The following is a 14,408-nucleotide window of genomic DNA, read 5'->3' on the forward strand; positions in this document are numbered from 1 at the left end:
CCCAGCCCATGAGCAGTTGGGATGAGCTGGCTCCTGTGCCCATGACATCCCCTCCAGCACCCTCTGCTCCACATCCAGCCTTGCCCTGGGGTGCCGAGCTGCCCTGTCCCAGGTGTAACACAGACTACAAGCTGCACCAGCAGCCTGACCATCTCCTGGCCAGAAGGAGTCCCAGTCCCCTCTTTGCTGACAATGAGCTGGGACCAGCATGTCCAGGGCTTGCTGAGCAGAATGCCCTCACTCCTCCACAAGCCCACCATCCTGCTCCCGGGGTGGAGGAGGCGACTCCCACTATCTGGAGTGCAGGGGCAGCTTGAGATGGGACTTCAGCCCCAGGGCTTTGTCCACCACCTCTGGGGGCTGCAGGATGTGCCACTGGGCGAGGGGCCGCCGTGGGTTGGACAGCATGTCGGACCAGTGCCGCAGCTGGTTGCCCGTGGCTCGGCAGCCCAGGAAGAGTTTGCCAATTGGCTCATTCTTGGTCACTTTGTCATGATCCCAGACGGAGATGACCACGTCCACATTCTGGGGGGGACACAAGAAAGAGGGTCAGTGGGAAGAGGTTTGCTGCAGTGGGGACCTGCTCAGCCCTGGGCACTTCAGGGAAACCCACCTGGATCTGACTGAAAGGCACCTCAAAAACAAACACCTCATTGAAGTAAGGACTTAAAGTGTTTTTCTTCACACGTGTCCTTTTATTCTTCCATTTCTTCCTGTTCAGTATGAGATGCACCTTGACAAAAGGATCTGAAGAGAGAGAGGGCACACCTGGCACAAGTGGCAGTTTTTGACTGAAGAACGCAGCCACAAAACAGCTTTCCTCAGACATTCCCAAGGAGACCATGGCATCCCACTTGTCACTCCTCATGGTGAGACAGCCACCTCAGAGCTCACTTCCTCCTGCCAAGCTCCCTGTACAATTCAGCCATAACATCTCCTCCTGGGAGACACCTCCAGTACTGCCCCAAGCTGGAGTATCTGTGCTGGGAGTCAGCCAAGGGCGGAATATGGTGGTCGCAGCAGGAAGCAGGTCTTAACACCAAGAGTTTTCAAGGCTTTGCAGCTCTAGGTGCCACCACTGAGGCCTGGGCAGGAGTAGGAAGGTCTGAGCACAAGCAGCCCCCACTGACCTGAGAGTCCATCGGAGTTCATCCGCTTCAGCTGCCTGGCTTCCAGGATGAGCACCGTCAGCTTGCCAGTGCTGGAGACGTAGTGCAGCGAGAAGCAGATCTCACCCAGATGCTCTTCCTGATGGGGAGATGCCAGTAATTAGTGCCAGACAGAGGAGCCAGCTCACCTGAGGCTGGAGCACCGGGCTGGCCCCAGGTTTCCTGAGTCTCCCCCACTCTCATGATTGCCCCTAAGGGCTTGCTTCTTGGGGTGGTGACAAGCCAAGCAACAGCACATCCCTCCCAGCAGTTTCCCACCCACCAGGACCAACCTCCACTTTACTGGCCACCGCCAGGTCACTCCACTGCTCGATGACATGCTGCAGATCAACACTGGCCAGGGGCAGCTGGACCTCACCAATGATGTCATGCTTGGAAAAGCATTTGAAGTCATAGATTTGCATCACCAGTGTGGATTCAGACACCTCAGCCTGGGGTACCTGCAGGGGAGGACCCAAAAGCCTGGACTCACTCCTCAGTGGCAGCCCTGTCCCATGAGGGTATTCCTCTCTCACATTTCCCTGTCCTGACTGCGCAAGCATCTCCTAGAATTGAGAGGTTTTTGCCCAGGGAGCAGTGTCTATGCAACACTCTTGATGGGACCAGAAAAACATCACTGGCTTTGGTTTATACCTGGAAAGTGAAGCTCTCGTTGAAGATGGGGTTCAGGGTTTTGCGGTAAACCTTGGTCTCATATCTCTTCTTCCTGTCAGACGTTAGGTAGACAATCACATACAGGTCAGATGTGCCTCCACTGTCCATGGCCTTCAGCTCAACTGCCTGCTTCACACCAACCTTCAGCTGGAGAGGACTGAGGGCAAGGTCACCGAGTGGAGAAGGATGGAGTCAGGCAGCTCAGTGGGGGCTCAGTGGGAAGTGAGTGCAACAGTGAGGAATGCCTTGACAGCATGCAGGCAGGAGAGCTAGTGGGCTGCAGGCAGGTGGGACAGGGCACGTCCACCTCAGTGGGCAGCAAAGAGTGACCATGCAGGAGCATGGCTTCTTCCCTGCTGTGCCATGGCCATGAGCATCCCCACCTCCTGCATGCGGAAGTTGTACTCCAGGGAGTACTGCAGCTTTCCTCGCCGCTTCTGCTCTACTGCCCACTCCAGGTCCTCCATCTCGGGCTGGACCTGTGGCAGAGAGCAACACTCAGCCATGTCCCTGCCATGCTGTGCTCCCACCGTGCCTGGGGCTGGGCAGTGGAGCAAACCCCTCAGGGGGGAGGGAGGGGGGATTAAGGGGAAGGCAGCACGTACAAGGTTGATCGTGGTGGGGTTGCTGACGGTGCACAAGCTGATTCTCTCCTTCTTCTTGGGCTTCTTCTTGGTACAGCAGCACTTGATGATGCAGATGAGGAAGAGAAGGAGGAGAATGGCCCCTGCCAGAGCCACGGTGATGAGAGCCCATTTGGGTACTGGTGAGATGTTCAGGGAGTGGAGTTGGATAGAAGAGTTAACATCAAGCAAAACATACAGAGTACATTTAAACCTCTTCCTGGTCCTTCAGCATTAAGGAGTTGTACTTTCAAAATTGCCCCTAGAATCCTGGACAGGCCGTATGCAGGGAGACTGAGGCTGAAAACCATTCTCCAAATGGGTAGCAAAGATACCCTCTGCTCCTGAGGCAGTGTGGTACTACTCTGCAGTAATACCTCCCTGATGGAGCCCACTAGAAAATGGAATTTAAAGGGAGGGTGAAGTGAATACACAGACTCAGAGTCCAGCAGCCCCACCAGGCAATGCTGTCTGGGAGAGGGGGGCAAGAGACGCTGTACTCACATGGAATCCAGCTAAGCCAGCTGTCCAGGGAGCCTGGCCAAGCCGTGGTGGTGATGCTGGTATGTGGGGAGGCTGTAGTCCTGCCCTTCCTGGCTGCCACTGCCATGGCTAATCTGGGGTGACCTGGGAACACAGGCAAAATTAACAGGGTGGGGATTTCCTCTCCGGTAGCACGTGTGCTGCCCGTAGCCCAGGGCTCTAATGAGAACAAACACAATTAAAATATAGAGCTCAGGGTAAGCGATTAGAGCTTGGCCACATTGACAATGAGATGTGAAATGGAGCGGGAGGGAGCTGCTGGCAGGGAGGGCTCTGTGCCAGCCAGCCCCTCCCATGCAGCCTTCTCCTTCATATCCTTGCAAGTCTGCCTGCTGAAAGCAGAGAGACTGGGGCTCTAGGGTGTTTCAAGAAGAGGAATCACTTGGCTGCAGGGGACAAAAGCCAAGAGCTGTTTTGTGCTAGCTCCTCCTCGGCCAGGCAGAGTGAGATGAAGGGTTTGCTCAGCTACAGGAGAACCCCATCATCAGCTAACACCCCTTTTTTGCTATTTTCCCTCCTGTCACAGGGCTGAGGAGCGGTAAGCTTGGCTCCTGGGCTTGCAACAGGGCTGATGCCCTCGTTGCCAGTGGCAGTGCTGCCACCAGGCTGGGGCCACTCCGGCTCAGAAACTTTCCGTGAGCTCAGCCTGTGCACATGGCAATGCTGACACAGCCTGAGGGAAGGCTTCAGATTTAAAGCAGGATGGTTTTACAGCATTGCTTTCCCCATGGCAAAGCTCTTACTCTAGCATGAACACTTCCTCATAATCAAATTCCTTTCGCATCAGCGGGACAGGTGTTCCCGGAGCGGTGCTGTGCGGTGAGCGGGTCTGCAGCCACCACGGCACCCAGCCCCGGTGCCCAGGCTGGCAGCGCTGTGCCTCTGGCTGCCCAGCCTCCTGCCCGGCCTGGGTCCCTGCTCAAGCAGCCAACTCCACCTCACTCTGCCCATCCCAAGGTAGTCCTTGCATGGGGATCTTCCTTGGGAGTGGGAAACCACGTCTGCACTTCCTTCGCTGAGCCTGCCAAACCAGCAAGTGCCCCTTCTTTTTCCAGCAGTGTGCTTTTCTGCCTGTGGGCAGGGGGCTGGACAGACGTGGGAATTGCTGTCACCCTTGTGCTGTCATTGCTGGGACAATGAGGTGCAGGTTAAATGACTTGTCCAAGGCCACCTGGGACTTCTGTGTCATTGGACACCCGCAGCATCGCTCAGGTATTTTAGAGGTGCCAGGCTGCAGCTTTGGAGTGAAGGGTGGACAGGACAGCCCAGGTGAGCAGGCATCCACCCAGCACACAATTAGAAGGGCCAGTACGTTCTGCCTGCCACAGGCTGTGTCACATGAATCTAACATTGCCCCTGGTTTAAAAAAACCTTTATCCCAACCCCGAAGAATGAACTGAGCCACCACTTTGGGAACAATGGGGACAGCCCTGCTGCAGTCTGGCACAGGAGGCATAGTCTCAGTGGGCAGTCTGCTGGGAGCATCAAGCATCCATGTTCCCGGACAAGGGGCTGGAGGAATCCTGACTCTCACTCCCACTCTGTGCTGACTGGGTTCCCAAATCCAGACTTACCGACAGGTGTCCTTCCCAGCGTCAGCCTGCCCTCCCTGCTGCCCAGGCTCCAGTCAAGCCAGCACGTGTGGCAGGGGCATGCTGTGGGCTGAGATGGGAGCCCAGCGGGCACACAGCTGCGGGTGCAGAAGGGATGGTGGCTGCACTGCACAGCCCAAACAGGAAAGTCTGCTTTGCCAGCTCAGGAGCCAGGTGGCCCCAGCAGCTCCACCGGCCCCACCTCGCCGCTGACCCAAGCAGTGTTCAAGCAGGCGAAAAGCCAGCGGGGAACTCCCTGCGGGACCAGGAAGCAAAACCTGCCCTCCTGCCTGCAAGAAGCTGGAGGGCATTGCTGTCCCACTCCAAGCACTGGGACAATGCTTCTCCAAGTTATCCCTGCAGCGATGCTGGGCTGGACTGTGTGGCTGCAGGCACTTAGCACAAGGGAATGGACACTTTCAAGGGGATGGGTGCATGACTGCATCCATCCCTGGTGAGCTCTGCCCTTGGGAAGCCCAGCTCCTTGGCTCACAGGGCATGCACTATGTGAGGGCCTGCAAAACATGTGTGTGGATGAACAGGAATGCTCTACTGCAACATGGCATGGAGGACAGACAGGACAAGGGCATACTGCTTGGGTGGTTTCATCCTCCAGTGCCAACAGAAGCACCAGGCACACAGCCAGGAGCAATTTCACAGGCTTCCATTGTATTAAATTTATGCTTGTAAACTTCTTCCCTTGCTGCCAGTTCAGCAAAATCTGCCCAAAACCTGCCTTATCGCCACATAAATTTGGGGTGGTGTCAGAAGCAGGGAGCCATACTGCAAAACTGCCAGCATCTAGTGGCTGAGGTAGTGATGGGAGGAGATGTCACAGAAAGCAGACCTGTCCCAGCTCTGCCCCACCACCCTGACTCACCAGTCCTTCCAGATTTTCACATGGTCACCAATGCATTGCCACAGCAGGTGCCTAGCCACAGGAGAGGGGCTAGGGCTGCCCTTCAGCCATCCAAAAAATAGCCACACTCACAATGGCCTTGCACTCCTGCTGCTCAGGAAAGCACCGTCTCCAGGAGCAGGAGATGCAGGAATGATGCTGCAGCAAACTTCTGGGGGAGCTTTTTGCTCTAAACTGGAAGTCCCAAGGGATGCACAAGAGAAATGCAATATGGGAATGGGGGGAGTATTTAAATCCTCCAGGGATTGGGGGGGGCGTCTGCATATGCACACTAAAAGCTGAGCAGGTAAGTAGCTTTTTCAACAGGTGGTTTGCTAGAGACAGCTAAAAGAGAAGAGATTCAGATCTCGGGAAGAAATTCTTTACTCAGAGGGTAATGAGGCACTGGAACACGTTGCCCAAAGAAGTTGTGGCCTCATCCCTGGAAGAGTTGAAGGCCAGGTTGGATGGGACTCTGAGCAAGCTGATCTGGTGCACGGCATCACTGCCCTGGTGGAAGAGCTTGAAACTAGATGATCTTTAGGACTCTTCCAACCAAAATCATTCTATCATTCTATGACCTCAGTGAGACCAAGCTGCACCACAGATGACCCTGGTGCCTTCCCACATTTTGGGAGGATATTTGGTGATCCTGGTGATAGCCTGATGTCATGCAGGTGGACAACTGTTCAGCCTTACTGCAGGTGAGTTTGGTCTCCATTTGGTCTCCAAGGCTGGGCAGGCTGCAGCAGTGGACCTTGTTCCAGCAGTGGGGCAAGGGAAAAGCTGCAGGATGCTCCTGGGTCCCTGAGCCCCTCTGCCCTCACTCTCTCCCCCCACATCCCTGACAGCCATAGTCTTTGACAGAAAAGGGGTGTTGAACTATCCTGGCACCATCAGCCCCACAGGGTTGGGTGCCACACAGCCTACCCAGAAAAGTAAAGTCCTAGCCCCAAAATCAACCCTGCTCAGGACAGCATGTGAGACATGGCTTTCAGAAAATTAGAGAGAAGAGACCCAAAACCATTATAGTAAAATGGCAAACGTGCTGCATCCAGCCACGTTCTGCACCTGCCTTTGCTCCCCGCATCCCTGCATCCATCTCGAGTCACTCTGGACCAGGTACCCCAACTTTTTTCAGTTAAAACTACAACCATTCAGGGGCTGGAAAATGAGAGGACTGGAGGCACGCTATAAATACTCCAGCTGCAGAAATAAGACATCACGGCTTGCGGGAAGCGATCAGCCACTGAGCACAAGCGCCGAGAGGGCTGCGGAAGCAGGAACAGAGCCGAGCGCCCTCCCCAGAGCGATCGCGGCCGCGGCCGAAGCCAGGCCCAGGTGACCGAGATCCTGTGCAATGCCAGCCGGGAAATGCAGTCCGGCCCGGGCAGGACGCCAACCCGCTGGCTGCCTACAAATCCCAGCGCGCCGGGGAGCGGAGCTGCGCCCCTCCCGGCTCCTGCCCGCTTCCTGCAGCGCGGCCGGGGGAAATATAAACAGCGGGGCACGGTCGGGATGCTGCCGCGGGACGGGCCGGGCCGGGAGCAGAGGCAGCGCTCGGGGTGAGTGAGTGTGCGCTTTTCTCTCTGGCAGAACCCTGTCTGTGTGCAGGGGGTAACACCTGCTCCCTGCTAGGCAGCCGTGGGAGAGGACCAGCAGCACCCGCCTGGAATGCTTTCCTGGGCTCTGGCAGCCAGACATGTGCCTGTGCGGATCCGGGTGTCTGGGTGCGAACTGCGCTGCGGGCTGTCAGGGCAGGGAGATGGAAAAGAGAAGTCGGGCTTGGTTTGCAGTGCTTGGAAGAGCGAAGCAGAAATTGGAGGTGGATTCTCCCACCAGAAAGGGCTGCTCAGCTCCGTTGCCTCCTTGCATTTAGTTTTGACTTTCAGAGAACACTTGGCTGAGATTATGTCAGAGGAAAGCTCCTGCCTGCGCTGGGCTGGTGTTTGCCGCCCTCTCTGGGAGGAGACCCCTTCCCAGCATGGGGCAGGGGGTGGAGGAAGCAGAGGGATGCTCAGCATCTCCTGGCGTTCCAGGCAGCCCTGGCTGGGGCAGTAGCCCTGCTGCAGGGCTTTCTACTCCTCGGGCAGTCGGGGAGTGCACACGCAAGCTCTGAGCCCCCCATGGCAAGGCTGTGGCTCTCACGGCTGGCATCAGCCAGTGGTGCCTACTGGCCCAGGCAACATTTTGCAGTCCCTGAACAATAAACATTAATTAAATAAAACTGGGGCACAAGACAGGTCTCTGTGGATACCCTGACTTGTCCTTTACACTGCATGTTGGCTTTGCTCTTTGCCTGCCCAGCCCCCCAGTACAGTAATCAGGTGGGGCCTGACTGGCACAGGGCCGTGGAGGGGCAGACCAACCCCATCGCAGGGGTCTCAGCCTTTATCCAAGCCCTTACCACACTCTTCTACTTACTCTGGCCTTTTACAGCTGCGAATGAGTTGCTGATGCAGTGAACTCCTTCATTTGTAGATACAAATTCACCATTCAAGCAAAAGTGGCAAAAAAGGCAACAAGGATGTGAACTAGAAACCTACCTATAAGATGTAACCTACTTGGGCTTTTAAAGACAGCCTTATTTTGCTTGGAAAAGAGCTCCACAACAGCTTTCAGCAGTTCCACACAGAGAAAAATACTCTTTGAGAAAAACAGAAGTAAAAATAAAATAGTGATCTGTGTTTGAAAAGCCACTTTTCCATCACATTTAATTGAAGCTATTAGAACAGTTTTTCTCAGAGCAAAGCTGCTGTCAGCAGAAATAGGTTCATTTGAGCTGCTGTACTTGGTGTGTAGGATGTTTCCTGTCTCCTTTCCACTCTTGTCCCTCTCAAGAATGACTATAGATTGGCTACATTATAATCTTCCATTTTAATTTTGTATTTTCTCTTAAAGGCTGAGAGTTGAAGATGGCAGAGCTGGACAGCACAGTCATAAACACCAATGTAAAACAGGTAAAAGGCTGTCCATTACAAAACCCACATCCGGTATTTCCAAACCAAGTCTTGAAATGCTGCCACAGAAGGGAACACACCACAACCCAGAAGTGTGGTGGCCTGAATTGCTCGTGCCTGGGTTTCAGCAGAAGTGCCTGTCCCAGAGCTGCTGGGCTCTTGGTCCCGGTGAAGTCCGTGTGATTTCCAGTTGCTTGGACTGGGCAGGTACATTTGCTCACACTTAAATTTTGGAGCAGCCAGGGAGAAAGCAGCAGCTTCTCTACATACACAGAGAATTTATTCAGCTGTCCAGAACAGACACAAACAAAGGGTAGTACCACCAGTATGTGCAGAGAAACCCAGCACAAACAGATGACTGTGGCTGTGCTCGCCCCACAAAGAACAAAATTATGGAGCAATCCCCTCTGCGTGAGCTGTCCTTGGAGCATGTGGCACTTATCAGACAGGTTAGGGTTTCACAACTGCCAGCCCCATCCTTGGTGGCCTGAAGATGAAGACTGGGTATGGTACCTCTGGCATCAGGAACCGTGACACAGGGGTGATACCTCCAGCACCCAACCCCACCACTCTGGATGGTGCCCCCTGCTCACCCCACCTCCCTGAGCTCCTTCTCTGCTGTCCCCTGACTCCTCTTTCCTCCCTGTCTTGCAGAAAGACCCCAGCACGGCACTGGTCATTGCTGTGACCACCAGAGCCATCTTCAGCCTGGAGGAGGAGCACAAGCTGTACCTGGAGAAGGGCAAGGAGGAGTACACAAGGCACCAGCAGGCCAACCAGGACAAGCCCTTGCCACCAGGCACAGCCTTTGCCTTCATCCAGGTGAGCCCCACACCTGGCATGGGGCACATGCAGACATTCACAGGATGGGGTGAAAGCTCAGCTTTCCCAACTTTAAGTCTCAACTCCCATCACAGGGTGTAGTTATGCCTGTGCTGATCTCTTGGCCTCATTGCAGGGCACTGAGACATGTTCTTCTGACCAGTCCATCTCCCCCTGGCTTTTCCAGGATGGTTGCTCTGTCTGGTTCTCCATAATACACCAGCCTTGCCGTAGCTGACAGATGCAGCACAAACCACTAACCGTAACTGCAAAAGAACCCCTGCAAAGGTACTGCAGCCATGCCTCTTTTTATTAAAGAGTCCCATCTCCTCCCAGGCAGTGCAGTATGTTAACAAGAAGATCCTGGAGAGCAACCCAGCAGAGAGGGACCTCTTTGACATCCTGGTGCTTTCCAACAACAGCCCAGAGAGCGGCGTGCGCATCATCAACAGCGCCAAGCACTACGGTAAGGGGGACCCATCCCTGGCGGGGCCTGATGCCCCTGGGAGGCTGCAGGGCAGATCAGGCACCGCAGTGGATCATCAGTGGCAAACAGAGAGCCAGGGGATACAAGGGGAAGGGGTTCTCTTGGAGCCCAGCTCCCCTCAGCCATATCTTTCACACCAGGAAGTCACAACATTTTGAACAGCCCGGGCATGTTCAGGCAGGTACTGAAAATCAAAAAAAGTTGTTTTAAAAAACCACCCTAAATCCCAGAGTGCTGTCAGGAGGAATGCTAATTTAAGGGAGGAATGGAGGGAATATTTGCCTGCACTCTGCAGTTTTATAGGAGCAACAACAGGTCAAGAAGATGCAGCAAGAACACAGGCAGGTTCCCCATACATCACTGGGAAATTCATTGCCCTGAGCTCTTGCAGAAAAGCACACCAAGACCCAGGGAGGGAGTGACCAGGGAGGGGCTGTGAGGAGGATGTTGATCTGTAAGTCTTCTCTCACATCCCTTGTCCTGAAGGCCTGGAGATCTCCAAGTTCTGCTTCGTCAGTGACGAGGACTCCACACAGTACCTGAAGTCCCACGGTGTCAAGCTGTTCCTCTCAGCTGACAGGACAGATGTCTGCAACGCCCTCCAGAGAGGTACGTTCTCCGCTCCGTCCCACGACCCCAAACCCACTGCGCTTTTTCCCAGCAACTCAGTACCAAGAGACAACACCAGAGCCTGTGATTTCACAGGGACAAGGGGTGAATGGCACATTGATTACCAGTACAGTCCTGAACAGTTCAGTCTCCGTTTCTGTCCTTACCAGTAGCCTGCAAACACACCAGGCTTGCTCAGATGCCCTCACAAGTCACTGAGTGCATTATGCATCATTTTGAGCACAGCTCTGCCATGGGCTGGTCATTCCCTGCCAGACATTTAAGCCTTTCTAACCAAAAATGCAATTCCATTCATCAGTGAGGGTTTATCAGTGATTCCCAGGACTTTGTGAGGATGCCACAGAAATTTGCTGTCATGGTACATGCAGAGTTTCTGTGTGCTCAGTAAGCACGTGTCTGCCCTCAGTCAGAGGAAGCGCAGTCTCCCCAACTTCTCTAATGGGGTTAATCACCTTCTTATTAATTCACTTGGATATGAACACAGCAGCTGGCCACCGTCCGTCAAGGTCAGGAGCAAGCCATCTGCAGCCTGGACTTTCCTTCACTACACAGCACATTCCTGGAACCTCCTTGAGAGAATCATTGCCCTGACAAGTGTCTCCCATCTGGGAGCCTGGGTCCACATATGAGGGTGGGCAGGGAGCAGCTTGTAGGAAGAGACTGTAATTAAGCCAATTACCACAATCAATGGAGATGCCAGCCCGTATTATTCACACCACAGTGTGCTAAATCTGGGCATTAAAGATTGAGGCTTGGCAGGGTGAGCAAGCACCAGGAGGAGGGCTGCTCATGCCTTGACAACCACCCACTATCTCTTACCACACTTCAGTATCTGCCCAGACCTTGGTTTCTGATCAGCAGCACTTTCTCAGGGGATAACACAGCCATGGAAAGGCTGGGCTGACTCCCCCAGAAAGCTCCCTGACTTGGAGGCCCTGGCATGGTGATGTGGGTCAGGGCTGCAGCAGATATGTGGGGAGCAGCTGGCCATGCATGGGGTGCCCCAGGGAGGGGTGTCCCTCCTGACCCCAGCCTGCTCTGCCTCACAGGGGTCTCAGCAGCGCTCGTCTTCCAGCAAGAGGTGCAGGCCCCCAGCACTCCACTCCGTGTGGCGTTTGACGGGGATGCTGTGCTCTTCTCGGACGAGACAGACCAGATCTTCCAGGAGCAGGGCCTGGAGGGGGCAGTGCAGTACGAGCGGGCCATGGAGGCCATCCCCATAGGAGAGGTGAGAGTGCCACCTCGCTTCCATGGGCACCCACAGGCTCTGGCGTCTCTCCTGCTAGGGCTTTGGCATGAACAGTCACAAAAGCAGAAATCCTTACAGGGTCCCTATGCATCCACTACTCAGTCCCTGGTATGGGCCTGATCTGGAGTCTCACTGGAAATTTATCTGTTATCTCCTGTAAATAAGCCCTAAATATCTAGGATTGTGGCTAATCCCAACACCACCTTTTGTAGGCTGTGACCTTTTGGTGTCTAAGTCCCTGCAGGACTCAGATCCAGAGGTACTGCTGGCTGGGATGTACCTTGCTGGTCACTTTGGGATTAGGATGAGCACCACAAGGCTCACCTTCCTCCCAGGGACCACAGTGCACAGCCCCAGACCCAGCATTGCCCAGTCCTGGGGCCCATAGCCATTGTGTGCCCTGCAGAGCCCTGAGACAGCCTGGGGGAGGAACAAGTGCCTTGTACAGGCAGAGTAGGTGTTTCCTTATTTCCCACACACTCCCAACTGTCTTGCTGTCCTTCCAGGGTCCCCTGAAGGCTTTTGCCATGCACCTCGGGAAGATGCGTAAGAAGTTTGGCCAGGGAGAGTGCCCCATCCGCACGTACCTGGTGACGGCGCGCAGCGGCCGGGACATGGGCGTCCGAGCCATCAAAACGCTCCGGGAATGGGGACTGCCCATCGACGAGGCTTTCTTCATGGATGGGGCTCCCAAAGGCCCCATCCTCGCCCAGATCCAGCCTCACATTTTCTTTGATGATGGGCTTCATAACATCCAAGGGGCCCAAAATGTGGGGGTACCCTCTGCCTGGGTCCCTTCCTGCTGATGGGCTGCAGGCCAGCAGTCCTCCCTCCCAGCAACACAGGGGACTGGGTCAGTTGGAGGCAAAACTTCTGGTGGAGAAGGAAAGATCTCCTAATGTGCAGCAGGCAAATCTCAGGGAAAGGGAACGAGAGCATGGACTCCCATGCAAAGCTTGATGCATATTTCTGCTCCTCATAAGAGGTTTTTTACGTCTTAGGATAAAGCCAAAAGACACAACTGCTCCAGGATGGGAGGACACCTTCGCTCTGACACTGAGGACTACACCTACCTGCCATGTAGGACGTGGGGACTTTTCTCAAAGAAATTAGTGAAGCTAATGCCATACACACAAGATGAAAGGAGCAAGAAAAAAAATGCTAGTTTTGGCTATGCTCAGACTGTCCCCAAGATTGAGCAACACAGGAAAGACATCAGCCTGTTGAGCCAAGTCCAGAGGAGGCAGAGTAAGACGATTAAAGGGATTGAGCACCTCTCCTGTGAGGAAAGGCTGAGAGAATTGGGATTGTTCAGCCTGGAAAAGAGAAGGCTTCAGGGTAACCTAACTGCAGCCTTCCAGGACCTGAAATGAACATACAGGAAAGATGGGGAGGGATTATTTACAAAAGCATGTAGTGACAAGACAAGGGGGAATGGCTTCAAACTGAACAAAGGCAGGTTTAGATCAGATATTAGGCACAAATTCTTTTCTGTGAGGGTGATGAGGCACTGAAATAGGTTGCCCAGGGAAGTTGTGGATGCCCCATCTCTGGGAATGTCAAAGGTCAGGTTGGATGGAGCTCTGAGTAACCTGGTCTAGTGAAAGGTATCCCTGCTCTCACCAGGGTGGCTGAAACTGGCTGATCTTTAAGGTCTCTTCCAACCCAAACCATTCTATTATTCTATTATTTATTCCCATCTGCCTAAAGAGAGCTCTCAAGAATGTGCCTCACTGGACGCACTCATGTTGGTTTCCTGAGGAGACTGATGTGCTAGTGAGTGCTTCAGGCAGTTCCAGCCAAATTCAGAAGAGGAGAAAGACTTCAAAACTGTAAAGTGCCTACAAACCTTTTAGAAATGGGTGAATGGGTTGAAGAAAGAAAGCCCAAGCTATTCCTCCTCATAAAAGAGATGATAGCACAAGACAGCTTTCCTTAGACATGCATACTGCCCAGAGTGCTTTTAGGAAACAGACACGTGGGACACACAGCTCCTGGAGCTGCAAGATAGGGACAAGGCTACAGCCCAGCACTGAGGTCCCACCAGGAGAGGGCACTGGAGATAGGCTGCCTGCAGCGCAAGCCATGGAGGGGCTGCAGACCGGCACTACGAGGGCTGGGGCAGGACTGGGAACTGTGGCCATCCTTAAATGGATCTCCAGAGCCATGGTGGGCGTCTCAGGAGCAACTGCTCCTTGCACATGGGGTACCTGGTGTGCTCGGTTGCCTGCCTGGCATGACACCACACCCCAAACAGGGGTGCCTCTCCTCTGGCAGTTTGGACTCAATTCTTAATTTTCCTGGGGAACAAGGAACCTGTGCGGTTCACCTGCAGGTTTCTTTCCCTAGGGCTGGATGTGAGTTGCCACTAGAGGCCACTGTGCTGCCTGGGGACATGACACCTCAAATCCCTGCCAGCTGTCCAGAAACGCCTTTTTCAAAAACACAAACTGGCTGCTCAGGCAGCAGCGGGATTATAGACGAGTAGATTAAGATGCTGGCTTAGTTTTTTTAACCTCAGTGTAATCAGAAAATAATTATTTTAAAGGCTTCACAAGTGTTGCTCTCACCAAAGCTTATTCCCCCCCCCCCCCAAATAAATAAATAAACAAGCATCCCAGTGTTAGTGCTTGTTCCTCATGCCTGTGTCTAGCAATGTGGGAGGAAGGGTGGGATAACTCAGTTCTCCTTTACATACATTCATTTACTTATCAGGTGTTTGGCATGTTCATCAAAATGGCTTAAACACACAAGAAACCTTCAGTGGGCTTTGGATTAGGC

The 14,408-nt window shown here is 53.9% G+C and overlaps 2 protein-coding genes across 2 annotated transcripts; one reads left to right on the plus strand and one right to left on the minus strand.

The window, feature by feature from the left end:
* Positions 1-291: 291 nt before the first annotated feature.
* SYT8 (synaptotagmin 8) lies at positions 292-3,056 on the minus strand. Its single transcript, XM_030949846.1, has 8 exons — positions 2,951-3,056; positions 2,429-2,586; positions 2,207-2,302; positions 1,803-1,970; positions 1,442-1,609; positions 1,131-1,248; positions 614-747; positions 292-525 (listed from the first exon to the last, which is right to left on the minus strand). The coding sequence occupies exons 1-8, from the start codon at positions 3,054-3,056 to the stop codon at positions 292-294; spliced, it is 1,182 nt and encodes a 393-aa protein (XP_030805706.1).
* A 3,900-nt stretch (positions 3,057-6,956) lies between these two features.
* Positions 6,957-14,208, plus strand: LOC115904247 (cytosolic 5'-nucleotidase 1A-like). Its single transcript, XM_030949496.1, has 7 exons — positions 6,957-7,044; positions 8,381-8,439; positions 9,094-9,261; positions 9,598-9,727; positions 10,235-10,357; positions 11,428-11,606; positions 12,134-14,208. Exons 2-7 carry the CDS (start codon positions 8,395-8,397, stop codon positions 12,431-12,433), a joined length of 945 nt encoding a protein of 314 aa, XP_030805356.1. The 5' UTR covers positions 6,957-7,044; positions 8,381-8,394; the 3' UTR covers positions 12,434-14,208.
* The last annotated feature ends 200 nt before the right edge of the window (positions 14,209-14,408 follow it).

The sequence above is a fragment of the Camarhynchus parvulus genome, chromosome 5 (genome assembly GCF_901933205.1).
Source record: "Camarhynchus parvulus chromosome 5, STF_HiC, whole genome shotgun sequence".
Lineage (NCBI taxonomy): Eukaryota > Metazoa > Chordata > Aves > Passeriformes > Thraupidae > Camarhynchus > Camarhynchus parvulus.

Bases quoted from the DNA above. Each gene is read 5' to 3' on its own strand.
- SYT8 (XM_030949846.1), bottom strand. From the start codon at position 3,056: ATGGCAGTGGCAGCCAGGAAGGGCAGGACTACAGCCTCCCCACATACC. The intron at 2,303-2,428 runs GTACGTGCTGCC...TCTCTGCCACAG, and splicing joins ACCCCACCACGATCAACCTT to GTCCAGCCCGAGATGGAGGA. The intron at 1,610-1,802 runs GTATAAACCAAA...CCTCCCCTGCAG, and splicing joins ACGAGAGCTTCACTTTCCAG to GTACCCCAGGCTGAGGTGTC.
- LOC115904247 (XM_030949496.1), top strand. From the start codon at position 8,395: ATGGCAGAGCTGGACAGCACAGTCATAAACACCAATGTAAAACAG. The intron at 9,728-10,234 runs GTAAGGGGGACC...CTTGTCCTGAAG, and splicing joins CAACAGCGCCAAGCACTACG to GCCTGGAGATCTCCAAGTTC. The intron at 11,607-12,133 runs GTGAGAGTGCCA...CTGTCCTTCCAG, and splicing joins AGGCCATCCCCATAGGAGAG to GGTCCCCTGAAGGCTTTTGC.